This window comes from Podarcis raffonei, chromosome 14 (genome assembly GCF_027172205.1).
Source record: "Podarcis raffonei isolate rPodRaf1 chromosome 14, rPodRaf1.pri, whole genome shotgun sequence".
NCBI lineage: Eukaryota > Metazoa > Chordata > Lepidosauria > Squamata > Lacertidae > Podarcis > Podarcis raffonei.
This window is the reverse complement of record NC_070615.1, coordinates 6,743,339-6,769,033: the sequence shown is the minus strand read 5'-3', so window position 1 is coordinate 6,769,033 and position 25,695 is coordinate 6,743,339. Positions and strand designations below refer to the sequence as shown.

Here is a 25,695-nt window from a genome sequence, read left to right as displayed (position 1 = left end):
AAAATAATCGAAACTCGGGCAGCAGTTTAAAATCTCCTCCTCCTGGCCATTCTAACAAGGGTCATTTGGACTCGCACCCAACTGTGGAAGACCCCCAAGAAGAAGTCAGTGGGCCAATTCTCCATTTGGACATGAAGCCTGGGGCAGGGCAGGGGAGGCTTCTCAGCTCCACTCCACCCTCCTGGCAAGGGAAAGCAGGACAGTCTTCCTCCAGCAGCCCTCTGCCAGGAGAAGAGGCATCCCTGGGGGGAGCGGTGGCAGTCCTTTGGATCCTGGGATGATATGCCCTAATCAGAGAGGACAGTGAGGAGAACCCTGGGAATATCAGCGCCTGATCCCTGCTGGCTGGCAGAGCCAAAGTGGCGGCCCAGCAGCAGCAAGGCCCATGTCGAGGTCGCATTTGCATAATGGATAATCCGCAGCTTAATGAAGATCCGCTGTCAAAACATGCCATTTACACCGAGGCTCATTTGTTCCAAACATCACTCACTTTTCTATTTTTACCCGGCGGCACATCTCCAGCCTCAGTGCTCCTCATCCCCAAAGCCTCTGCAACGTCATCCTGACAACTTTCTGAATGCAGGATTAGAGGAAGCCTGGAAGGAGAGGCAGCAGCAGGGCGGAGGAGTGTCTTTGTGTGTGTGTGTCGGGCAGCGGAGGCTGAGCATTGGTAGGACAGTAGACACCCCCCCCTCCCCACAACCTGTCAGTTTTGGATTCCACTTCATGCATCTGGTCCAGGAATGCTCAGGCCACCATCCTATACCTTTGGTGCCACAGCTGGGCTAGTCTGTTGTAAGGAAAACTACCAAGTATACTTGGTGGTTTTCCTTACAACAGACTAGCCCAGCTGTTGCCCCTCTGGAAATAACTGCACACGCAGGCCCTGAGGGGGTCTGAGGTGGCAAAAAAAAGGGACCATGGTAGCACCAGGGAAGGACTTTGGGGCAGATTTCTGGACCCTCACTCACCAGAATGAGCAGATTCAGGCAGGCTGGTGGCTAATGTGTTCTGAAGTGAGTGAGGAGACCTTGAATGAGCAAGAAAGGCCCGCAAACACCATCAAAAGTTCAGAGTCTAAAACGACCCAGTTGCACTCCACCGGAGCCAAGTGGGGTCACGCTGTACCACTTGCCTGCCCACGCAGGGGGGAGCCCGGCCAGCCAATGCAGCCCTTGGCAGGTGAATCCTCCTGCCACCTGTGGAGAGGAGCGCTGGACCGGGCCATGCTGGGGTCGCCCACCCCCCAGAGGTGTTCAAATGGAAGTCCTGCGAATAAGTGCATCTATCCACACATCATCCAGTTGGGGGGGGAGTCCCCCTGATGACTCAGCTGACCAATGGCCTCACTCTGGCTCTGCCACCACTTTTCATGTTGCTGCTTCTTTGGCAAAATTCGTTAGAGATTTTGCACATGCGTTCTCTTTGGAAACAGCCTGTCTCAAGGCTTGAGTGACCACGCGGGGCAGAATCTGCTTCTGGAGGCTGTCAGAATTCTGGATCGTATTTGGAAGAAGGCCCCAGGCCAGGACTCGGGAATTAATCTTTCTGAGGGGATGACAAGGTAGTATACAAATCAAATTATGAGCCAGCCATAAGGAATATTAAATCCAAATTTGGAAGGCAAAATAAACGAGGACTTTTGTGGCCAGCAGCAAAGGAACCGGCTGCCAAGACGCCTCACCTCGCCAAAACAATTCTTCTTTTTCCATTTCAGATCAATACTCATTTATGTTTCAGCAGACAATAGCAAAATGTAGATGGGCAGTTAACAAACCTCACCGCCGATATTTCTGCCTAAAGCTGAGAGAGTTGGCTGAGGAGTCCATGTGAGACTTCCTTCTGCACCTTCCAGGATCTGAGCCTCTAAGGAGGCTGGAAAGCAAGAGGCTGGTCTGTTCCCATTGGGATTAATTTCTTCCTGGGGTTTCTGCTGGGGTTTATGTGCCTAAGAAAGAAGAGCTCTCGGACTCCTAATTATAGCCACAAATTGATTTTCAGAGTCAGGCGCAGAGAACCGGCACAGAGATTTCACCTACCTGACCTTTGCAGTCACAAATAAGTGGGACAAAGGCGAGAGAGGCTGCTGGGTGGCATCTGGGTCAACTTTTTTCTATTTCTCTCCGGCAGGCCTTGATTCTCCTGCTGCAACCAGATTGCAGGAGCGAAAAACAGTGCTGTCGTTTATCCTAATCCAAGCCCCAAGAGTGAAGACAAAGGAGAGATGGGCTTACGTTGCTGGTTTAGAGCAATAGACCCAAACGTGAGAGTGGAGAGAGCCCTGGGCAGGGGACATCCTGTTTCAAAATATGTTTCACAGCAGAGCTTCTGACACCAGAGCTGTCTCCTTTGTCGCTCCTCTGAATAATTCCCAGCCGGGCTGTTTGCTACCATAGCCTCCAGTCAGACTGGCTCCTCAGTTGGCTTCTTGGAGGGAGGGAAGGAGGGAGCACTCTGTTCTGCCCTGTCCTGCCCACTCCCACTGGAAAAGCCAAAATTCAGAACTACCCATCTCAATTTTTTCCTCTGGGCGGGAGAGAGTTTTTAACTAGGGATGGTACCCAGGCAGGCTGACCTTCGGGAACTGCTTAGAGGGGAAAGCATCTGTAAGGCACCTTCTTCTGAGACCCCCACATCCCCCCCCTTGGCCCCTGCTCTGAAGACAGCTCATGGGAGGCAGACAAGCTTTGTGTGACCTGGGCTCCCTGTAGGACATAGCCTCTGCTTCCTCTTGAATCCTCACAGATGACTGGAGCTTCAGGGCGTTTGCTGATGAATGCATGCAGCCGGTCCTGCTGGCCTTGGGCTAATTAGGCCTCTCCTGATTCTGCGTGCGAGTGGCAGGCAGGTGCTTCTTCCTAAGGGAGCCCATCCTGGCCAGGAGGGGGAGATTCTGCTGCTGCTGCTGCTGCCTCCTCAGAAAGAACTAGTTTCCAAAACTGCTCAAGGGAGTGAAACGTCTTTGTGTATTTGGCGACTTGTTTTGAAAAGCTGGCTGACTCACAGGGTTTGGGCAAAACCGCTTCTGGGGTCTCTGTGTCCTTGGCTGACAGCACCTTCCCCATACCCAAATACTGCTTTTGTCCAAAATGCCCCTCAGAAAACAGAGAGCGAGGAGGGTGCAGAACAGACCCTGCTGTGAGAACCAGGCACTGGCAGGGTGGGGGGCTGGCTCCCTGGAGCCCTTTTCCAGGGCTTGCCTACGTTTCCGGGCTGGGAGAGGGACCATGAAATCCCCTGTCCCCAGGGACTCAGCTAGAAGGTTGGTCCACAACAGGCTTTTGCACAGAGCCACCTGGCAGAGGGCCTTGAGCAGCCTGCAGTCAGATTAAGCCCCGCAAGGTTGGGGAGGTGAGAGCTGCTGCTTTTGCTGGGAATGGAGGTCAGGGGGAAAGGGAGGCCTAATTTTATATGCCTACAGAATTAATAGATGCAATAGAAACATCCTTCTCTTGGGACAGAGACAGCTGCTTCTAATGCGTTTGCAACTTTATCAGATTTACTGAGCCACACTGACATACTTAATGAGTTTAAACACACACACACACACATACATAAATTAATTTACACAAAGATAAATTATTACTCGCAAATTGCATTTGGCAGCTTCATCGACTACCTAAAATGAGTTATCCCCCCCCAACCCGTTTTGTTTATGCAGAAATCACCAAATATCTCAGGGGGTGTCAAATCTTTTTCTGCCATTTCTGCTGAAAATGTAAACAGATTTGATGCAGAATCACTTTCCCTTCGTGGCTGTTTCCCTAGACTGGGTTGGTGAGGAGGAGAGAGGCTGGGTACATGTGGAGCTGAAGTTTTCTTTCTGGAGATTCTCCAGCAGGGGAAAGAAATGTTGGTGGGTCTGCAAAAGCCCACCTCCGTTTCTCTTTTTGCATGAGCCAGGGCTAGGCAGAGGGCAATCCATCCAGTCCCCTCCTCTTGAAATCAACAAGAGATTTGCCTCTACCTTCAGTGGGAGACGGATTGCAAGCCAGGTTGATGCAAGTCACAAGGCCTCCTCTCCCCCCCCCCCAAGGAGAAGCAAGTTTGGCTGGGGTTTACCTAGAGCAGCCTTCCCCATCCCTGACCATTAAGCATGCAGGCTGAGGCTGGTGGGAGTTGTAGTCCAACAATACCTAGATGTCATGGACTGGTTGCATGCAGAAGAATGGTGGGAGGAACTGGCTGGGGAACCACCAAGGGAAGAAGCATTGGAGCCCAGGGAGTGGAGGTGGGACAACGATGAGTGGTCAGAGGGAGAAGGAGAAGACGGGGAAGAAGTAACAGGGCTTAATGAGCTGGGAGAGTCGGTGACAGAGAGGAGTCCAGAATCAGAGGTAGACGCCAGAGCCGTCTTTCCCATACGGCTTAGTGGTTTGTTGCGCCAGGGCGTCAGCCTCTCAGGGACGCCCCAGCAAGTGGGGGAGCTGTGTGGCTTTGCCGGTGGCCTCCCCTTTCCCTGCACGCCCGCCAGCGGCTCCCTGTCAAACATATGCTGGTGGGCGGGCAGCTTCCTTCCCAAGCCTCTGTGGGAGGAGAGCAATCCCTGCAGAGGCCTAAGATCGAAGCTACGCCCCGCCAACTATATGGCTGGTGGGCGCGCAGCTTCCCTCCCAAGCCTCTGTGGGGATTGCTCTCCCACAGCAGCATGGGGGAGAGTTGCGCACACAGCCCCCCCCCTTCATGGCTGGCAGTGCGCAGCTTCGGGGGGGGCCACTATCCGTGGTAATTTGGGGGCGCTGAGCGGATATTTGCACCCCGGTGCCACATCTGCTAAAGACGGCCCTGGTAGAAGCTGAAGCAGGGAGGAGAGAGGCCAAGAGACAGAGATGAGGATTTAAATATGTAATGTTAGAGAATAATATGTTTAAAGTTAAAAATGAAAAGAAAGATGTTAAGTGATTGAGTTAATTTTATGAGAAAATTGGTTTTGGAAAACTGTTACAATGATAAACACTGAAACTCAGCCAGGGGGATTCGAGGAAGTCACTCAACAATGTTACTAAGATTGGATTAAGTACAGTTAAGATGTATGTATGTTTGTTTGTTTGTTTGTTTGTTTGTCTAAAAAAAATTGGAAAATCAATAAAAAAATTTGAAAGAAAAAAAAGAGAGACAGAGATGAGTCTAGCAGTTGAAGAGTCACAGGTGTCTCCCCTTCTGCTGTGACAAGCTCCCCTCCCCGCTTTTTTCCCAGATCCAGAAGAGAGCTGAAACAGGTGGAGCAGCTGCAGGCTGCATGCAGGCGTAGTCTCTGATTGCTTGGAAAAAGCCCTGGAAAGGAGGGAACTTTAGACAGCTGTGGGGAGATGGGGACTTCCAGTTTCAGCAACTGATTCATGGGGCCAGACCTACTGGGGGATGAGCTGCTGTGCTCATTAGGCCTGACACTCAGCCAAGTTATGTGAAGATTGTGTTTTTGCTAATAAAGAGTTAACTCCAACTTTGACAGTGTGATTTACTGAGGGTTCAGTACACACACCTGGAACACACCTGGATGAGGGGGCTGCCCTTAGGAGACCAGCATCTAGCCAGGCAGATGAAAGGAGAGTTTCACTATACAGTTGGAATTATACTCAGATTGTTAAGCCAACAAGTCAAGGTTAAGCATTAGTTATATATCTGAACAGCTTAAGTGCTAAATCCCTTCTCAAGATTTGTGTTTTCCATCTATCCTGCTTCCTTATACAAAGTCAGACTATTGGACCCCAGTTTGGTGCCCTCCAGCTGTTTTGGATTACAACACCCATCAGCCCCAGCCAACATGATATGGGGCAATGGATGGCGCTGTTATCTAACATCTGGAGAGAACCAGGTTGGTTTTGCCCACAAGGTCAGATGAGCTCTTCAGGGTCTCAGTCAGGATTCTTGCACAGCTATAGAGGGAGATGTTGGCAGCTGAACCTGAGTCCATGACTGCCAGTGAGCTGCGAAGGAAAGAGCTTGTCCCTTGAGACGTTGACCTTTAACGTAACAGTGATAAAAGGCAAAGATGAGAATCATCAGCAAAGCATGGCATTCAACTGCAGAAGAGCTCACAACTCTTCTGCCTCCTACGCAGTGTCCTCACAATTTGTTTTTGAACCAAGAACTTGCTTTTCTGGTACGTGAGGAGCATTCACTTCATCTGTTTTAGTGAGTTACTATGTATTTGTAAAGGGGGAAGTGAATTTTTAATAGGCTCCAGAGAGACGCCTTGCATAGATCAGCTTTAATATTTAAATATACAACGGGTCTTATGATGAATCATGGCTAAAGGGACTGGCTGGGGAGACAAATGCTCTTTACTCATCTCGAACACATTTCCAAGCCCACCATCCTTCACCCTGCTGCTTACAGACACAAGTATAAATTGCATGTCAGTTTAACACAAGGGGGGCAATTTGCATTCTATGGCCAATTTACAATAGCAATAATCTATAAGCTCTGTTCTCTGGAAACAGAGCTCAGGAACATGGAAAGCTCCTTCCTCCCAGCTCAGTGCTGTATTGTCTGCTATGACTGGTCTCATGCAGACCCCGTCACCAGGTTCTTTTAGCTGGATTGACCCTGCCTGGGGCCTTCTGCATGCCAAGGCAGCTGTTCTGCTGCTGAGCAGTAGTCCCTTTCCAGCTGGATGTTGAGGCCTTCTGCCAGATTTCTCAGGGTCGATCCAGTCCCAAGATCAGGTGTCCCTTTGTAACTAGAGAGAGACAATTGGTGGCTACAGAACCGTGGCAGCCAACTACGGGAAAGCCCTTAAAGCAGAGCATACCAGGCCTAGGACCCTAGAACACATAGGCAAAGCATATTCCAGCAGGCTGTGAAGAAGGTGCTAAATCATAGCTGGATGTTCCTGTACATTTATTACAGCAACTATGTTTTTGTTGCACTTCTATGCTATGGAGCATTTCTGATATTCAAAGCAATTTGTGCACATTCTCAGGCATCCTTGCTACAATTTCCCCAAAGGTGATACACATTGGTTGGTTGGAATGACATAGAAAAATCCATAGGTGTACAAATGTAAAAGGCTACCTGTGTTTCGGTTTGTGTATTGGTTTGAGAAGAAAGTGTGAAGTAGGTGGCTCTTTTTCATTAAAAGGTAATCAAGATCAAATGTCTCCCTCATCTTCCTCATCCATGGAGAAGGGCCACGTGGCTCAGCAGCAGAGCATGGGATAGCTCAGACGGTGGAGCATGACACTCTTAAATTCAGGGTTGTGGGTTTGAGCCCCACATTGCAGGGGGTTGGACTAGATGGCCCTCATGGTCCCTTCCAACTCTACAATTCTATGAGTCTATGTTCTGCATGCAGAGGACCTACATTCAGTCTCTAGGGAGGGCTGTGGAAGATGCTTGCCTGAACCTTGGAGAGCAGCTGCCTGTCACTGTAGACAGTATTTGACTGGATGGATCCATGCTCTGGCTAGCATTACCAAGCTTCCTGTGTTCCATGCATAATTCATGAAACCAGGCACAGAAAGATATTGTCTTTGGACACAGCCTAGGTGCCTTTCCATAGCAACATGAGAAGCAGGCGCTGAGGGGAGCTGTCCAGGTCATAACCATAAATTAAGTCCACACTGGAGGGAGCCTTTGTGGTCCCAAGAGTCAGCTGGCTGTCAAGAGTAAGGGTCAAGGTTTGTGCTGTGTGGATGCACCCCTCAGGCAGGCTGCCACCCCCTTCCTCTGGTCCCTTGCTGTGCCTGGGAGGCCAAGCTGGACAAGCCTGAGGTGGTGAGATGGAGGTGCCACCGCCATAGAGAGGACTTTTTCACCATCTGTGATCCTTGTGAGCGAAGCCGTCCGGAGTCCTGTACTCCCAGTAGGGTCACCCAAGGCGGTGAGGTCAAAGGGGAGGAGCTGGACAAAGAATTATCCAAGAAGTCCTCAATGGCAGAACAGGCGGAAGATAACAAGCGGTATGTTGCAGAGGCAGGTGAAGGCTGCAGCAGATAAGAATCTACCGGTCGTCCTGATACTTATACCATTGGAATAGAGCCTTACTGCGAAGACTGTGTGTTGGTCCATGTGCACCAATCTCCACATATAAAACAAATTCAGGCACAGGCATCTTCCCAAAACCGATCCCAGACTTTGTGTATGCGGATGGGGACGACAGTGTCAGCCGCTGCAGCCTAGAACTCTGCAAGCAATGGCGCGGCCTGCAGGAGGAGAAGGTGCACATGGTGGAGATGCTGGGCACTGAGCATCTTGACATGGTCTTTGACAAGCGCACTCCCAGGGTCTTTGTGAAACTAATCTCAGGATGGGGTATTGGGTGTGCCTTATCTCTGTCCGTTAATGTGTGGACACTGCAAGGCACCATGCAATGCGAGGGCTAGGGTTTTGCATGCTAGGCTCGGATGTCTGCTTTCGAACGGTAGATCATAACACAATGTTTTTTCCAACTCAATATTTTTTTTAAAAAATATTCTTTTATCTGTTGGAGATAAAGATCTTGTACATTATCCCTTCCCTTGCACATTGTTTCCTCACAACTGTCTGGTGAAGTGGGTTAGGCTGAGAGGTTGTAATTGGCTCAAAGTGACCATGTGAGCTTTACAAAGAAGCTGGAATTTGAACCTGGCACCTGAGTGTGTTGGGCGGGGGGGGGGGCAACACTGAGCTTGCACAATCTTCCTTGGTGTTGGAATTGGAATGCTAAAAGCAGGTAGACTCAATTTCCAGAAGGCACAAAACACTACAACTTGATTTTTGCGGGCTTCATTGTGTGGGGACTACAGTGTTGTGTTTAAAAGTCTGGTTTTGTACATTTTTCAGATGAAGCCAAATTTCTTCCATACCATCACCTCCATGAATTGGGTGTGTGTGTGTGTGTGTGTGCGCAAACTAACGGTTCAGCTCAGGTGCCAAAATGTCTTGGGCCGGCCCTGTTCCAAAGCGTTACTAATTCCAATTGTGAAGGCAAAGTATTGCAACCATGGCTAGTAGTCGCTGTTTGCCTTCTCCTTCATTGACTGATCCTCCTTTAAAACCATCCAAGTTGTTAATACACTGCAGTGTCCAGACCGGACTAGGACCCAGGTGTCCAGGGTTCAAGTCCCCTCTTGGCTATCAAGCTCCCTGGGTGACCTTGGACCAGGTTTCGGGCTCTCAGCCTAGCCTACCTCACAGGGTTATTGTGAGTGTAATTTGGAGAGAGGGGTTGCATCTTGTACACGACTTTGAGTTCCTTGGAGAAAATATGGAGTTTTCATGTAATAATACAATAAAGCACCAAGAAAGGCCTCCAGGTGCACAAACATGTTTTAAAAAGATGCCTAGAGGGGACAAATGTGGGTGAACACCCAGGCAGAGAGAGAAGGCGGCTCCATAATACAACGAAGCCTCCCACAAAAATTAATAAAAAGATTCAACCCACTGTAACCTATAATACACCGTGACCAAATGATGTACCACTAGCCAGCCAACACCTGGGCAAACAGGTGAGTTTTAAGGAGGCGCCAGAAACTGGACCACAGTCCTGGCCTGCCTTGTTTTCTTGATTATCCAGAGGGATGCGCAGCTGGGAGGATTTGGGGAAACTCTTAAGGAGAGCCTAGATCCAGCTGCCTGAGCCTTCTGCTTGGGGGTAAATGCAGGGCTGGGCCAGACACTTGGCAGCTTCCTGAAGTCATCCAGTGGTGCCATGGGCCTGGCAGAGAGAGCGTTCCTGGAGCCCAGAGCCCACTGGCTCCAGTCTTTGGCCAGGCTCTGACCTCACAACCAGCTGGGGAATCCTGCGGAATGTATATATATATATATATATATATATATATATATATATATATATATATATATAATATTTATTGGGATTTTACAAAAACATCAATTTACAAAATACAAAAAAGAACATATGAAAAGAACGAAAGAAAAAAAAGAAAACCTAAAAAGTACATAAAAAAGAAGAAATACAAATAAAGATACAATATACAAAAAATGAATAGGTAAAAGAGAATTAAAAACAAATCCATTTTGTATAACTTTATGCTCATTAACTTGTTTCCTTGACCTCCTCACACCTCCCCTTTTTGTATTCCCATTTAGGTAATCAAATCAGCAAATCCTTACCCTCTTTCATTTCTCTTAACTCTATATCTTAACATATTATAACTCTATATTTTCATCCATTATCAATTCATTTTTGCATATTCTTATTAACTTTGTTGCTAATACCCCCTATTCAATCCAATCATCATTTTAACATTCATTAATTTTACAATATTTCTGTAGATAGTCTTTAAATTTCTTCCAATCTTCTTCCACCAACTCTTCTCCCTGGTCTCGGATTCTGCCAGTCATTTCTGCCAGTTCCATATAGTCCATCACCTTCATCTGCCACTCTTCCAGGGTGGGTAAATCTTGTGTCTTCCAATACTTTGCAATCAGTATTCTTGCTGCTGTTGTTGCGTACATAAAGAAAGTTCTGTCCTTCTTTGGCACCAATTGGCCGACTATGCCCAGGAGAAAGGCTTCTGGTTTCTTCAGGAAGGTATATTTAAATACCTTTTTCATTTCATTATAGATCATCTCCCAGAAAGCCTTAATCTTTGGGCACGTCCACCAAAGGTGAAAGAATGTACCTTCATTTTCTTTACATTTCCAACATTTGTTATCAGGCAAATGATATATTTTTGCAAGCTTGACTGGTGTCATGTACCACCTATATATCATTTTCATAATATTCTCTCTTAAGGCATTACATGCCGTAAATTTCATACTGGTGGTCCACAACTGTTCCCAGTCAGCAAACATAATGTTATGTCCAACATCTTGTGCCCATTTAATCATTGCAGATTTAACCGTTTCATCCTGCGTATTCCATTTTAACAGCAAGTTATACATTCTTGAAAGTGTCTTAGTTTTGGGGTCTAACAGTTCTGTTTCCAATTTTGATTTTTCCACCTGGAAGCCAATTTTTTTGTCCAAATTATAAGCCTCTCTTATTTGATAATAATGAAGCCAGTCTCGCACTTTATCTTTTAATTTCTCAAAATTCTGCAATTTCAATTTCTCTCCTTCTTGTTCCAATATTTCCCAATATTTCGGCCATTTGGCCTCCATATTGAGCTTTTTCTGAGCCTTTGCTTCCATTGGTGACAACCACCTTGGGGTTTTATTTTCCAATAAGTCTTTGTATCTTATCCTAGGAGGCCAGGTGAGTTCTAGGAAGCCTGGGTCAGCTGAAAGCCAGTTGGATCAGTTAGCAGCCCATAAAGCAGTGATCCTTCTTTTAATAATAATAATAATAATTTTTTATTTATACCCCACCCTCCCCAGCCACGGCCGGGCTCAGAGCGGCTTACAAGCAATAATAAAAACAAGATGAATGATTACAACTTAAAAACAAAAATAAAAAACAACATTAAAATAATGGAACATTAAAATATTAAAATGTAGCCTCATCGCAGGAGGAGAAGGAAAAGAAAAAAGAAAGAGAGGGAGGGAGGGAATCAAATTGGCTCCAAGTCAAAGGCCAGGTGGAACAACTCTGTCTTACAGGCCCTGCGGAAAGAAATCAGATCCTGCAGGGCCCTGGTCTCATGAGGCAGGGCGTTCCACCAGGCCGGAGCCAGAGTTGAAAAGGCCCTGGCTCTGGTTGAGGCCAATCTAACTTCCTTAGGGCCTGGGACCACTAGGGTGTTGTTATTTATGGACCTTGAGGCTCTCCGTGGAGCATACCAGGAGAGGCGGTCCCATAGGTACGAGGGTCCTAGGCCGTGAAGGGCTTTAAAGGTCAAAACCAGCACCTTAAATCTGACCATGTACTCCACCGGGAGCCAGTGCAGTTGGTAAAGCACTGGGTGAATATGCTCCCATGGCAGAGACCCCGTGAGGAGCCTCGCTGCAGCATTCTGCACCCGCTGGAGTTTCTGGGTCAGCTTCAAGGGCAGCCCCGCGTAGAGCGAATTACAGTAGTCAAGCCTGGAGATGGCCGTTGCATGGATCACTATGGCCAGGTCAGGGCAGGAAAGGTAAGGGACCAACTGCTTGATGCGGCGAAGGTGGAAAAATGTCACCTTGGCTGTTGCTGTAACTTGCGCCTCCATGGAAAGGGAGGCGTCAAGGATTACACCCAAACTCTTAACGGAAGGCAATGGCACTAATTGGGCCCCCGCAAGAGAAGGGAGTTGGTCCCTCATCCCCATGCCATCCCGACCTAGCCATAGGACCTCTGTCTTCGAAGGATTTAGTTTCAATTGGCTCCCACGAAACCATCCAGCCACAGCTTCCAAGCATCTGGTCAGTGTGTTCGGGGCCGAGTCGGTGTGGCCATCCATCAGCAGATAGAGCTGAGTATCATCAGCATATTGGTGACAGCCCAGCCCAAAGCTCCGGATAATCTGGGCAAGGGGGTGCATAAAGATGTTAAAAAGCATCGGGGAGAGAATTGCGCCCTGCGGCACTCCACACACCAAGAAGTGGCGCGACGACATTTCCCTCCCTAGTGCCACCCTCTGTCCCCGACCAGAGATAAAAGAGCACAACCAGTTACGGGCTATGCCCTGTATCCCCACGTCACTTTTGTAGTCTTGAACGCCTTTTGTGGTCTTTCTGGCTCTGAAGATCTTTTTCATAATGTGCCACTGGTGGCGTAGAAGGTAAAGTCATGGGAAAGGGGGGAAGCATCCTGAAGATTTGTGCCCCCACCACATGCCTAGTTTTTAAAGATGGTCCAGGGAGTTTTCTGATGAATTTTCTGAGTTTCCTTTTTTGTCACCATCCAAATTGCAACAGAATTGCAACAGTTGGAGTCCCGTAGCAACATCTGGAGGGAACCAAGTTTGGGGAGGCTTGATGGAGAAATCAGGGTAATTTAGCATCGTAACACTGGGTGACTGGCCAGGGGTTTATCCTGGCTCTGATCAGGAGTAGCCAGAATCAGCCACTCGTCGTCCAATGTGGAGAGTGGAGCAGAGGACCTTGTTAGTTAGCCCTGGGGATCAGCTCTGCACTCTTTGCAAAATAAGAAGCCTTTTATCTGTTTAAAAAGTTGTAGTGACTTGACACAGAGTTAGTTAGGTGCGGTTTTTATAATTTTTTTATAATTTTCATTTATATTACAACAATAGTTCAACTATAATTCTAACATTTTGAACCTCAACTTCCTTCCCCCTCTTTCTGTGGTTCCTTATATTTATTTTCATATTTTCTGCATACTCCAAATTATCTTAACTCATTCTTTTAATCATCTGTTCTCATATATATTTTTGAAACTGTAGGTTTTGCAACAATCCTGCCAATGTCTTAATCTGTTTACAGTTTATTTGTAAATATTCAATAACCCATTTCCATTCCATTATAAAATGTTTAGTGTCTTATTCTTCTTATTCTTTAGTTTCTTATTCTTTTGGTAAGCTTTGCCATTTCTGCATAATCCATTAGTTTTACTATCCATTCTTCTTTCGTTAGGACATCTACTTCTTTCCATTTTTTGGCAAATAACATTCTTGCAGCTGTAGCTGCATATATAAATGCATTTCTATACTGTTTAGGTAGTCTGATCCTATAATTCCCAAGAGAAAAGCTTCTGGTTTTCTTACAAATGTTATCTTAAACATGTTGCGGCCTCCTTGCCTGGGGAAGGGGGCCCAGTTGACGGGAGGGGTTGGTGGGTGGTGGGTGTCCTCCCTGAGGTTTCCCTGCCTGGGTATTTGGGCCTGGAGAACAGGGCCAGAGTGGGCATCAGTTGGGATGGTTTGGCCCACAGAGGACAGTTGGCTTGTGCCATCTCAGCCACCCAGGGAGCTCATGGACGCTAGAGGAGGCAAGACTAGGAAGCGTCCTGGGCAGCAGCTACCTGTTTGCAAAGAGCCTGGTGGCATCTCAAAGGCTGACCCTTTTAACATGAAGGTTCCCTGTCTCTCAGCAGAGGTGGAGCGGCCAGACAAGCAAACCATAAAGGACCTCATGTCCCAGATCTCAAAGAACCTCGAGAGGCTGAAGGTGAGGAGTCTGGGTGTGAAAGGGTGTCCTAGCAGGCCAGAGGAATAAGGGTGGGGGCAGACCCTTGGTATGCCAGACCTATTTCCTCCTCTGAACACTTTCCAACATCTGCCCATGGCTATGAGAGGCAGGGCAATGAGTTGAGTCTTCTGCACGTGCACTCCCCACCCGCCCCAGGCACCAGCAGGGGTTGCTATGCCAGGGCTCCTCCGCTGGGTGATGGGGACGGACGCACGCCCTTGCGACAGCTTCCCTTCTTTTCAGAGGCCCCTAACCCCTCCCCTCTGGGCTCCCCTTTTTACAGGAGATAGATGAGGAACAATGGGAGAGATACACCCCAGAGGCCTCTCAAACCATCTCCTTCTCCATCTCTTGAAATCAGCAACTGATGACTGTTCCTCCAAGTCAGGTTATGAGGCCCAGTGTTTTATAGATAGAGAATTGCTAAAGCTGGAGAATCAGGGTGCTGTTGGTGAGGACCTCGAAGGGACTAGAGGTCCAGTGGTGAGGCCGCGTACCGAAGAAGCAGACCTGGTGCAGCAAGGAGCAGAAGCCATGTCAGCTCAGCAACCTGCGAAGTTCATTAATCTTGGCAACACTGCCCAGATGGAACGTCTGAATGGTAAGAACTACTTGACTTGGGCTCTCAAGCTTGAACTGGTTCTAAAATGTCATAGACTTTGGCACTGTGTGGAAACTGGTTTGAATCCACAACCCTCTGAGCAGGAACGTGAAGAGGATGATAGAGCCAGAGTGCACATTTTGTTGGCTCTAGAGGAACCACAGGTCCTGCACATTGCAGATTTGGACTCTGCCAAAGAATATTGGGATCGTCCACATCAGATACACCTCTCTGACAGTGCTGGTTCAATAATTGGACTAACTAGGAGACTGTATAGAACAGCGCTACCTGAAGGTGGATGTTTAACTACACACCTCCAGACTTTGCGCATGTTATTTCTCCAGTTGCAAAGGAGAGGTAAAAGATTTCCAGACCTGAATCAAGTCTATATCCTGCTATCCAGTCTCCCACCAAGCTTTAATATTGTGATAGCCTCTCTTGAAAGCATGAGGCAAGAAGATGGCGTATGTAACAACCCGTCTACAGGAGGAATCTGAAAAGCACATGGAAAAGATGAGTGAGAAGGCAGGCCAGAGGAGTTTGAGTCGCCCTGCTAACCAGAAACCCAGATTCTCAGGAGGAGATGGGACCGAAGAACGCTCCATGGGTCATGCCATGTTGGCAAAGAAATGCTATCGGTGTGGCAAGCTCAGGCACATGAAGAAAGATTGCCGTGTGAAAAACCCAGGAAAAGCGAGCGATCCACATGAGACAGAAAAGCGGACACATATCATCTCAGCAGCCGCAAAAAAAGAAAAGAAAATTTCTCCAGACAGCTACATTTTGGACTCTGGCTCTGCCAGAATCATAATGAACAGCCCTGACTGCTTTACAACACTCAGCAAATTGCCAAAAGGAAAGAAGAGCGTTTGTCTTGCAGATGGACGGCATTGCCCAATCTTAGGTATAGGTACGTGTTGTTTGCCATGCCTAGATGCAGAATTGAGGGGTGTATTGTTTGTTGAAGAACTAGAATTTTCTTTATTGTCAATTTCATGCCTTACCAATGTTGGTTTTGAATTTATTTTTGAGGGTGATGAATGTTTTATTAAGAAGGAGGGCAAGGTAATTGCTTCTACAAAAATGGTGGGTGGCTTGTACCCTTTACAGCATTCTCCGCCCAGTGATGGGGTCAGAGAGAACTATAGCTGGAAAAAAATGATGTGTTAATAACTGAACTATGTCAGCAAAACTCTAATTGCCCACATAAAAACTGCATCCATGCTTTGCACAGAAAAATGGGGCATGCAAGTTTCAAATACCTAGAGAACATGCAAAAAATATGTAAAGATTTAAATGTTAACCAGTGTAGCACATACCTTGATTGTGCTATTTGCAAGCAAGCAAAATCAAAGATGCAGCCAGTGAAGTGATAGAATTTCTACACATGCTTTGCAACTTGTTCATTCTGACTTAATTGGTCCTTTTCCAGAGAGTGAGGATCTAGATATGGCCTAATTATTGTGGATGATAAAACAAGGTATTCATGGCTATATCTATTGAGAAACAAATCAGAATGTGCTGATGCTTTTAAGTCCTGGAAGGTATGGGCAGAGAGACGTTTTCAAAGGCCACTTATTCAACTCCAAACCAACCAAGGAGGCAAATATTTAAGTAATCATTTCCAGGCATGGCTTAAACGCCATGGAATAACGCATCGTCTCACATGTCCAAATAGTCCCTGACAAAATGGAGTTGCAGAGAGACGTGTGGGTGTCATACAAATTGTAAAGGACAGCTTGTTAACTGATGCTGGATTGCAAAATGATGCAAAGCTCTGGGGAGAAGCTCTCTCGACTGCCAATTTTTTAGTGAACCGTACTTTCACTGCCACAGGTGATATTCCCTACAGAATGCTTTTTGGGAAGGAACCGGATTACGCAGGTTTACATGTGTGGGGGAGTTAGGCTTTTGTTCATATCCCCAAGTATCTGAGACACAAAGGTGAGCCTAAAACCAGAAAGCTACGTTTCACTGGCTATCAGGGCTATTCTAGCAGACATTATCGTTTTGCTTTGGGACATGGCCAAGTAGCCATTTAACAAAATGCTGAATTTGCTGAACAGGATAGGTGGGAACATGTTCATGCCAATCCTAGTATTTTAATTCCTCTCTCAGTACAGCCACAGGAGCCTCTCAGGCAGGTTTAACCACCAGTTGCCATTGCAAAGCCACAACTCCCCCAACTTCTTCACAAATAGTACAGAAGCAGCAGCTGGTGAGGAAGAGGGTTATATAAAACATCTCTGCAGGTTCTTGGTGATGAACTTGCGTAACGCAGCCCATTCATGTTCCGCCAAAGGTAGATACAGACTGCTGGAATTTGAGACCCAGAAATCAGATTGATAGGACAGTTGTAGGGTCAATGAGGTTGCAAGAGGTCTGCTTCTTTTTTACTGAACACGTCAGCATACTTGGCATACTTGGCTGGCAGGTCAGCATTCCCACTGCCAGGATTGCTGGTGCCAAACAGATATGGCCCACGCAGCCCGGGACACCAAAGCTGATTGTCCTCTGGGACCAACTGATGTGTGGATCATGGGCCTCCAACCACTCCAGGCCCAACACAAAGGGGAAATGGAGTGCAGAAGCCCAATAGAACTCCGCCTCCTCACTATGAGTCCCCACCTGCAACCGCAGCTTGTCCGCTGCCCAAGTCCCAGGGCCAAAAGCCAGCCATCAATTGTTTCTACCACAAGAGGTGGTTGGGTGGGATCTCTGGGGATTCCCTGCTGGGTAGCAAAGTCCATGCCCACAAAGTTGGCCATAGCTTCTGAATCTATCATGGCCCAGGTCTGCAGGGCTGGTCTCCCTGGAGCTGTCAGGGCAACAGACACCACCAGGTGCTTGGAGGGTGTGGGGCAAGGCATACTAGAAGTACAGTCCAGACCCCGGCTTAGTAGCCCACCTAAGCCAGGGGGATTCCGCTTCCCCGGCAGGGAGCAAACTCCCTCTTTGATGGGCATGTGGCTGCCATATGTCCCCAGACTCCAGTAGAGACACAGTCCCTCTCTGCGTCTCCTTTCATTCTCAGCCGGTGTAAGATGAGGGCGATTCCCCCCTATTTGCAGTGGCTCCTCAGCAAGAGGCGCTTTCAGAGTGTGTTCGGGCACAGAACCCCCTGGAGAAAGTGCCACCAGACGGGCCCTGCCCTGGGCTTTGCAGTTTTAGGCGTCCATCAATCCTGAGGCACAGGTGAATCAGGTTTTGCAGGTCCGCCATGCACTCTGAGTGGGTTAGTTCGTTTAGAGCCAGGTCCGAAAGCCCTTCTTGAAACTGGTCCACTAGAGCTGCCTGATTCCAGGGCAATTCCTGTGCCAGCAGCTGAAATTCACTAGCATACTTCCCCACCATCCGATTCCCGTTTCATCTCCCTGATTAGGCAGTTGGCAGTCTGGGTCCTCATGGGGTCCATGTACATGGCTTGGAGCTGTTGGCTGAAGGTGTCAAAATCGGCCAGCACTGGACTCTCTTGTTGCAGCAAGACCCCCCTCTTTGACGGTCATGTGGCTGCCATACATCCCCGGCCTCCACAGTAGAGAGACAGTCCCTCTTTGCATCTCCTTTTGTTCTCAGCCATCGTCCAATGAAGGCATATTCCAGAGCTGGTTGGGGCATTCTGGGATATAGAAGTATATTTGCCCGTATTTATAGAGAAGAAGATTTATTTTGTGAGAATCTGTCTGCAGTGTTAATATTGTCCTCATCTAGGGCAATAGCTTTACTTATTTTGGCATGATCCCACCCCCATTCTCGCATTGAAATCCCCACATAACAAAAGCTCTGTAGGGAATGTTTCCTCAATACGTGTGGGTTTTTATACAAACACCTCTCCCCCCCCCACCAAAAATACAAAAATGTAAAAATGTCTGTTGTTCCTATTATGTCACTGAAAAACCACACACCCAACCATCCCCCAAAGTTGCTTAGCATTCATTCAATTTAGAATCAGCTCTTTTAAGCTTTATTTTTATTTTTTTGCTGTTCTCAGAAATCCTAACCTTGCTGGTGCCACTCAAAAAAATGGGAATTTTCACTGCCTCAAAGCCTATCTATTTTGATGTTTCTGGAAGCTGGTTTGGCTTATGTGCTGACTTGTAGTTTTTTATGCATTCTACTTAAAAACAAACAATAAAAAACAAATTTCTGGACTCTGTACTGAAAGAAGTTGAATTCTGTGACCTCAAAGTGCCTTTGCTGCATAAATGTCAGAATCAGTTGTAGTCCTCGTGGATGGATGTGGGCAAAGAGATGCTGGCTCCTTTGCAGCAGGAGGAAGCTTTCAGAGTGCACAATTGTGGAACCCTAAACCACAATCTACACCATAATATTGGATTCACCAATTCACCTAAGCACTCACACACATACAATCACCTTTGGGTGGTTCAGACAATGGCTGTCACTTGTCAATAAATAGAAGGGAGGTCCACCTGCCAGGAAATAGAAAGGAACCCACCCACCATTGTCTTCCAGCAGATCCTAGACAGTGGTGCCATTCCAGGTCAAATCCAAAGGAGGGACAGTCCAGTGCCATCTCCATCACACACACCCCTTTACCCAGGCCTGAACTATGAGGGTAGCCTGACCTTTCTCTTCCCTCAATGTCTCTCAGTGAGGAGTGCAAGCATGAGAAACGGGTCCAAGATTTACATTATCATAGATCTGTCTGTGAATGTGCTTCCATCACTGAGCTCTCAGCCTTCTCACACACAAATCCTCCTCCCTTCAAGTCTTTGGTTTCAGCAGCCCAATAGCAACTGTTACATGTTGCTAGCATTAAGCAGTTGTAAACCTTTGCTAATGTACTGCAAATCACCCAGAAACCCACCAGTCGATCACAGCCTCTCACCCATCCCCTCTAGCCTGTGGAAATATGCTAGTTCATGGCAGCTCCATGCAGGATATAGATGTGCCAATATTTCTTCTTTAAGCAGAATAAGACTGCATGCTGGATTTTATAAGTCCTAAGGGGCTACCTGCCAAGCATCACTTCACAAGCCATTTATGCCTTGACTGACGAGCTGGCTGCAACAAGTAGTTCAATTCCAGGCACACATGTCTCTCCTGCCCAATGCTGATGCCCCATTCATCTCACTGGATTTGAATTAACAGAGTTGCATAAAAATCTAGTAAGAAACCATTCTCTTCAAGTCAGCCATTTTATTCCCTCCGTCCCAGTTTTGGCACAGAGAGTCCATTTCAATGGGCTTCATGTCGTCTTCTCTGACAGCTACACTCAGCGTGGCCAAAGCAGAAGAGAGAAAAAACAGGGTTGCTTCTCACACTTTACAGACACAGAAATAAACAAATAGGCTCCAACAGAGATGCTCTCTAGGAGGCACCTTCCACCTCCATGGTGTCCTGTAATTGCTGAACCATCTTCTCTTCCAGCTCTTTGGATTTGCCTTGAAAAGAAATTAAAAATGCAAATTTTCAATTCCATAGTCCTCTGGAAAACCTCAGACTGCAGAACTCCCTCTCCCTCAAGAGGTTTTGCTGTGGCCTCAACACTGAACATTTTTAAACAGCTTTAAAAACCCACCTTTTCTTAATTAAGTCTAATCCATCTTTAACTGGCCTTTTTAATATTATTAAATTTTGCTGCATTTGTCAGGATTATTTATGGATTTTTTGCATTTATTGTGATTTTATAGTACAGTGATTTTTTAGCATGGTATTGTTATTTTAATTCGTTCCGGAGGTCCGTTCTTAACCCAAAATGGTTCTTAACCTGAGGCACGCTTTCGCTAATGGGGCCTCCCGCTGCCGCCAGCGCACGATTTCCATTCTCATCCTGGGGCAAAGTTCGCAACCCGAGGTACTACTTCCAGGTTAGCGGAGTTTGTAACCCAAAGTGTTTGTAACCCGAAGCATTTGTAACCCGAGGTACCACTGTATTTACTTCGGGCAGGCGAGGCACCCAAAGGCAGAATACAAATAATTTTAATGAAGAAACCCCTCTGTAGAATTCTCAGGGAAGCCCCTCTGGCTTCTGATCTGGCTTAGCTTTGAGAGCTGGGAGAATGGAGCCAAAGGGCACAAGTCAACATGCAGCTCACATCAAGACTGGCCAAATGCTTTTAAGCTACCCATTTCATATTACAAAAGGCTGCTTAGGAACAACACTCCTGACTTCCTGATCAGCCAGCCTCACCTGCATGGGGAGCCCGGAGAAGGTGGATGTTCTGCTTGACCTCCTTGATGTCTTGTGCTTTCTGAAGCTCTTTCCCCTTCTTTAATCTGGGGTGGGTGGGAGAGAAGAGATGAACAGGAACACTCTTATTGCAAAATCAATGAAAGTAAGAGTACAAGCAGATTTTAATAAATTGGAGCACACATTTCATGCGTGTCAAAAAGAACTGAGATATCACTCACAGAAGTCCAGTTATTAGCAATGAAGAGGAAACTCATTTAAAACAAAACAAAACGAAAAACACCTCTCACAGCAATGCACGTGGTCATATTGGGTATTTCTGACAATTATGACCTTGTAAGGCCAACCGCTTTCCCCACTTTCAACTGGTGGGTCTTGTTCATTGATTTTGCCCCAGAAAACCTCAGTGCCTAGGACTTGCTGATCGCATGGTCGGCAGTTCGAATCCCCGCGGCGGGGTGCGCTCCCGTTGCTTGGTCCCAACGCCTGCCAACCTAGCAGTTCAAAAGCACGTCAAAGTGCAAGTAGATAAGTAGGGACCGCTTACTAGCGGGAAGGTAAACGGCGTTTCCGTGTGCTGCGCTGGCTTGCCAGAGCAGCTTCGTCACGCTGGCCACGTGACCCGGAAGTGTCTGCGGACAGCGCTGGCTCCCGGCCTATAGAGTATTGTATTGTATTGATCTTTATTACGGCCATTGGCCCATCACACGACAGTTTCCCATACCAACATAATGTACTTAAACCTCCAAATTTAAAACCGCCAAATCTTGCAAAAAACAGACAAGAACCAAAGCAAAACAAAAACAAAAGACCAACATCATACATTACAATAAATTTGTAACATAAACATCGCCCTCTACTCATAAATTAGTAGAAGACATCGACCGGCCTATAGAGTGAGATGAGCGCACAACCCTAGAGTCTGGCAAGACTGGCCCGTACGGGCAGGGGTACCTTTACCTTTAAGGCCAACCGCTTTCCCCACTTTCAACTGGTGGGTCTTGTTCATTGATTTTGCCCCAGAAACATCATGAGAAGCAAATTGTTCCTTCCAAATTTCTCCAGCATCTCAATGGACCCCAAGAGAACCAATTTGTGGGGGGGGGGGACTTCAGTGCAAACTGTAAATTTTGCCAATGGTGTTAAAATAGCTCCACTCATCCCAACTGCAAAACGTTCACGATTTTACAACATGCAGCTGGGGTCAAAGCCCTCCACCCTCAGCTGATGCCTCAAAGAGAAAAGGGATCACCACCACTCACCTGTTCATGATGAATTTGGCCTGCCGCCTTCTCTTGATCTCTTCTACTCTCTTCATTGCATCCACTGAAATAGAAAGACAGTGTAATATTAAAATTAACTGCATTTGAGCCATGACCTCACTAGTTGGTCTTGGACAGGCTCCCGCTCCACCTGTCAAGAGGGATAATACTGACTCATTTTACAGGGCTTTATTACAATTGAGCAATGTAGGACTTTGAACAATGAAATGTTTATATCACGTGCTATGGCCTTCTGCACATGTTCACCAGATGTTCAGTAATTGCATATTTGGGGTTACTGCAATTATTGAGTTATTGTTGTATTTACTTTGATTATGTACTTTGTGGTTTTATATTCTGATTTTATCCTGTGAACCTCCCTAAGACCTGCAGGTATAGGGCGGTATATAAAGTCTAGTAGCAGTAGTAGTAGTAGTAATAGCTATACTTGATAATTAGCTCAACTCCCACCCCACGATTCCATTTACACCATTAGAAAATGCTGGCACTAATTTCACAGGCACTTTTAAATTTCACATGCTGTGAACTACTAAGTTATGCTGGTTTAAAACAACAAGTTGCTAACATTAATTAGTGTTTTTTGAAATCCTGTCCCACCGCATATAGGAATTGAACATACCTGTCTTATTCCAAAGCTCTCGCTGGTATTTCACGGGTTCATTTCTCCGTTTCTCAAACTCAAATGAATTATCCTACATAGTTAAAAGCAGACGAATTAGTGTCAGACAACTAAGTTTCAAGCTGGTGCCCCAAACACCTTTCTTCCTTTTGAAACATTTTTCAAAAGAGGCAAGTCCAGCATAACATTTGCAAATCCAGCATAGAACTCACAGCTGCTGAGAGCTGCAAGGCAAAGGCAAGAAAATGACTTACCTCCTCCTGAACTGCATGTATCACCACTCATCTCTAAGACCATAATCAACAACAAGTCCCTTTCACAGAAAAAGCAGCAAAAATGCCAACACAAAAAGGTCCAACTAGCAACTTAAGTACATCCATAGTGGGTGGGTGTTGTGACTGTGATGTGATGTGGAGCATGGAGAATGCTCTGCAGCAACGTCACTTTGGAAGGTAAAACATGGGCAAGTGGACCAAAGCTGAGTTCACCAAAAAGGAGGATCAGACCAAGTGGATCCAACTAGTCCACCATTCCATTACCCACAATGCCAGAGATGTCCACAAATAGGACACGAAGGTATAACTGAAGCTCCATAGAAGCTGATATCCAAAGAGACAACCTGCCTCTGAATGTGGAACATTATGAATAAAAGCTTCTAATAGTCCCCTCAAATCTCTTACGCCAGTGAAAATCAATACATCTTGGGGCAGCAGACTTGACTTTGTTTGTTCAAGTTACTCTGTCATTTCAGCAGCTTCTCCACAGCTACAGGCCAGCAGTGCAAGCTCAGTGACACTTCCGTGCCTCAAAACTTTTAAATAATAATTTTACAGCACTCCTAGAATCCCACTTGCTTGAATGGGATTGGGGCACAGTGACTCGCACACTCACCACTGTCAATTCTTTCCCAGATGCTTTGCGGAAGGCTTTGGTCCATCTGACCTTCCTTGGATTCCGTTTCTTCTTGAAGTTTTTGTGGCATTTTGACTTGCAAAACCGAAACACCTGCAGGAAGAGAGAGCAAATAGAAAATGCCTCTCAGGTCAAAAAGCTGTGCCTGAACCACAAAGGGGCCCTCTGGGTAGAGAGAGCCCAATGCCTGCTCCCCAAGGGGAGACAACAAGGGGCCAATCTGGAGCTGCCCCATTCTAGAGACGGATAATTAAGTGGCATCTACTCCAGTGAGGGACTGCAGGCACACAGACCCAAGCTGGTTATCAGTCAATTGAGCCACACTTTTGCAGCCAAAAATGCTCCCCACCCACCTAAGGAGGAACAATCTGGGTTTCCCTCAATAATCTCTTTATCAACATTTATTGTGATGTTCAGATCCTGCCACTACAATCCAAGCAGCATAGGAAACGGTGTTTACCCTGAAGGGCAGGAGTTCCCAGGGCTGCTTCTGGCCTGTCACTACGTTACGGGAGAAAGCCAAGTGCAGAGCAAAACCTTCGGCTGGCACAACTAAGGTGTGTTAGAGACCCCTGCCGCCCTAGCAGTTTCCCCAAACTTGGGTCCCCAGTTGTTCTTGGACTGCAACTCCTATCATTCCTAGCTTTCAGGAACAGTGGTCGGGGATGGTGGGAGTTACAGACCAACAACAACAGGGGACCCAAGTCTGGGAAACACGGAAACCCACTTTTAAGCAACAGACTTTTAGAAGATGGGGAAGCGAAATGAAAAGTGGGTGAAGGGATGGTTCCTGGGCAGATGCGTGAACATCCCGCGAGCCAATCGGGATGCAACCGCAGCTGCCACACAGCCACGTCTGAATGCCCCATAAAGGGGGGACACGTATCATGCGAGCCCTCGAGAGGCAGGCCGCTATGGAGGAGCCCTAAGGATGGGCTGCGGGCGTGACGGCTCCACAGACCTCCCCGCCACGTCGCCTGCCTGAGGAGGCGGCACTCTGCCCATGCTCAGAGGCGCCCTCACTCACCTTGCAGTCGTTGCGGACGAACTGGACCCCGTGGCCCGGGTAGACGGGGCCGGAGCAGAAGTAGCACTTCTCCACACGCATCGCACCGCTTGGCGTGGAAGGGAAAGGGAAAAAAGGGAGATTCCCCTCCCCCCCGGACCGGAAGTTCCGCTGACGCAATTTCCGGAGCACGCCGCTAGAGCGTCTCCCTGCAGCAGCGCCTTCTGCCGTTGCGCCGGGAGCGGAACGAGCACGCATGCGCAGCTAAGGGCCCGCCGGCTTCGGCGTTGCCTTTGTGGAGGCGCCTGCAGCGCCCCCTCTGCGCGGGAGGGGAAGGAAGGCGGTCGAGGCACCACGCGGTGCTCCTTGGGGGGCTGGAGAAGGGAGAGAGCCTCTAAGCCGTGGGGCTGGGGGGGGGGGACATAAAAATACCCCCTCCTGTGGCCCTGCCTGCCTCTCCCCCTGCAGGGCCGCCTCAGCTCAGTGGGGAGAGCAGCTGCTTGGCCTGCAGAAGGTGTCGGGTGGCCTCTCCAGGTTGGGCTGCGAGAGGAGAAGCCCCCGCCTGAGAAGGCGATGGGGAGCCGCTGCTGCCAGCCCGACAGGACCTTCCCAGCCCTCCCTGGAGAGACGGCTGGGCAATGAACACGGCACCTTCTGCGCGCAAAGCACCTCTTCTATCACTGAACTGTGGCGTGGAAAGGGCGGTGGTGGTGAAAGAAGGTGAATGGGTGGGAGAGCCATAGCTGTCAACTTACAGATTTGAAAATAAGGGACCAGCAGCCCCGAAAATAAGGGACCAGCAGCCAAAATAAGGGATTTTGGCTTAGCTTATACATAAATCCGGCACTCATGGAGCCATGCTGCTTTGGCTGCGACTGACTGTGTTTTGCAGGGGGTTGGACTAGATGATTCTAAGGGTCTACAACTCCCACCAAAGAAGAGCGGCAGACAAATCTGATGAACGACGTGGAGATGGCAAAGCTTACAGGCAGAATTAGAAACCAGGAAGAGGACCTCTTTAATAAAGAATGGGGAAAGTTTATAACTTATTTGAAAAGCTATTGGAAAGAGTTACATACATTGGTAGGACTGACAGAAAACTTGTAGTAAAAATGTGAACTATGGATGGACAAATGATTTATAAAAAATAGTTATGAAAGGGATGCA

At 47.5% G+C, this 25,695-nt stretch overlaps 1 protein-coding gene and 1 long non-coding RNA gene across 2 annotated transcripts; one reads left to right on the top strand and one right to left on the bottom strand.

Moving 5' to 3' along the window:
• Window positions 1-12,526: 12,526 nt before the first annotated feature.
• LOC128401695 (uncharacterized) lies at window positions 12,527-18,705 on the top strand. The gene is made up of 2 exons (XR_008327507.1): window positions 12,527-12,587; window positions 18,546-18,705. It is a non-coding gene; the product is annotated as an uncharacterized LOC128401695 (long non-coding RNA).
• Window positions 18,706-19,629: 924 nt separating this feature from the next.
• Window positions 19,630-24,695, bottom strand: RSL24D1 (ribosomal L24 domain containing 1). Its single transcript, XM_053365041.1, has 6 exons — window positions 24,550-24,695; window positions 23,502-23,615; window positions 22,611-22,683; window positions 21,971-22,034; window positions 20,709-20,794; window positions 19,630-19,959 (listed from the first exon to the last, which is right to left on the bottom strand). Exons 1-6 carry the CDS (start codon window positions 24,628-24,630, stop codon window positions 19,886-19,888), a joined length of 492 nt encoding a protein of 163 aa, XP_053221016.1. The 5' UTR covers window positions 24,631-24,695; the 3' UTR covers window positions 19,630-19,885.
• Between the last annotated feature and the right edge of the window lie 1,000 nt (window positions 24,696-25,695).

Excerpts from the sequence above, each read along its gene's own strand:
- RSL24D1 (XM_053365041.1), bottom strand. The coding sequence starts at position 24,630 with ATGCGTGTGGAGAAGTGCTACTTCTGCTCCGGCCCCGTCTACCCGGGC. Across the intron at positions 22,684-23,501 it reads CTGGGAAAGAATTGACAGTG|GATAATTCATTTGAGTTTGA; the intron begins GTGAGTGTGCGA and ends TTAACTATGTAG. Across the intron at positions 22,035-22,610 it reads AGAGCTTTGGAATAAGACAG|TGGATGCAATGAAGAGAGTA; the intron begins GTATGTTCAATT and ends TTTCTATTTCAG.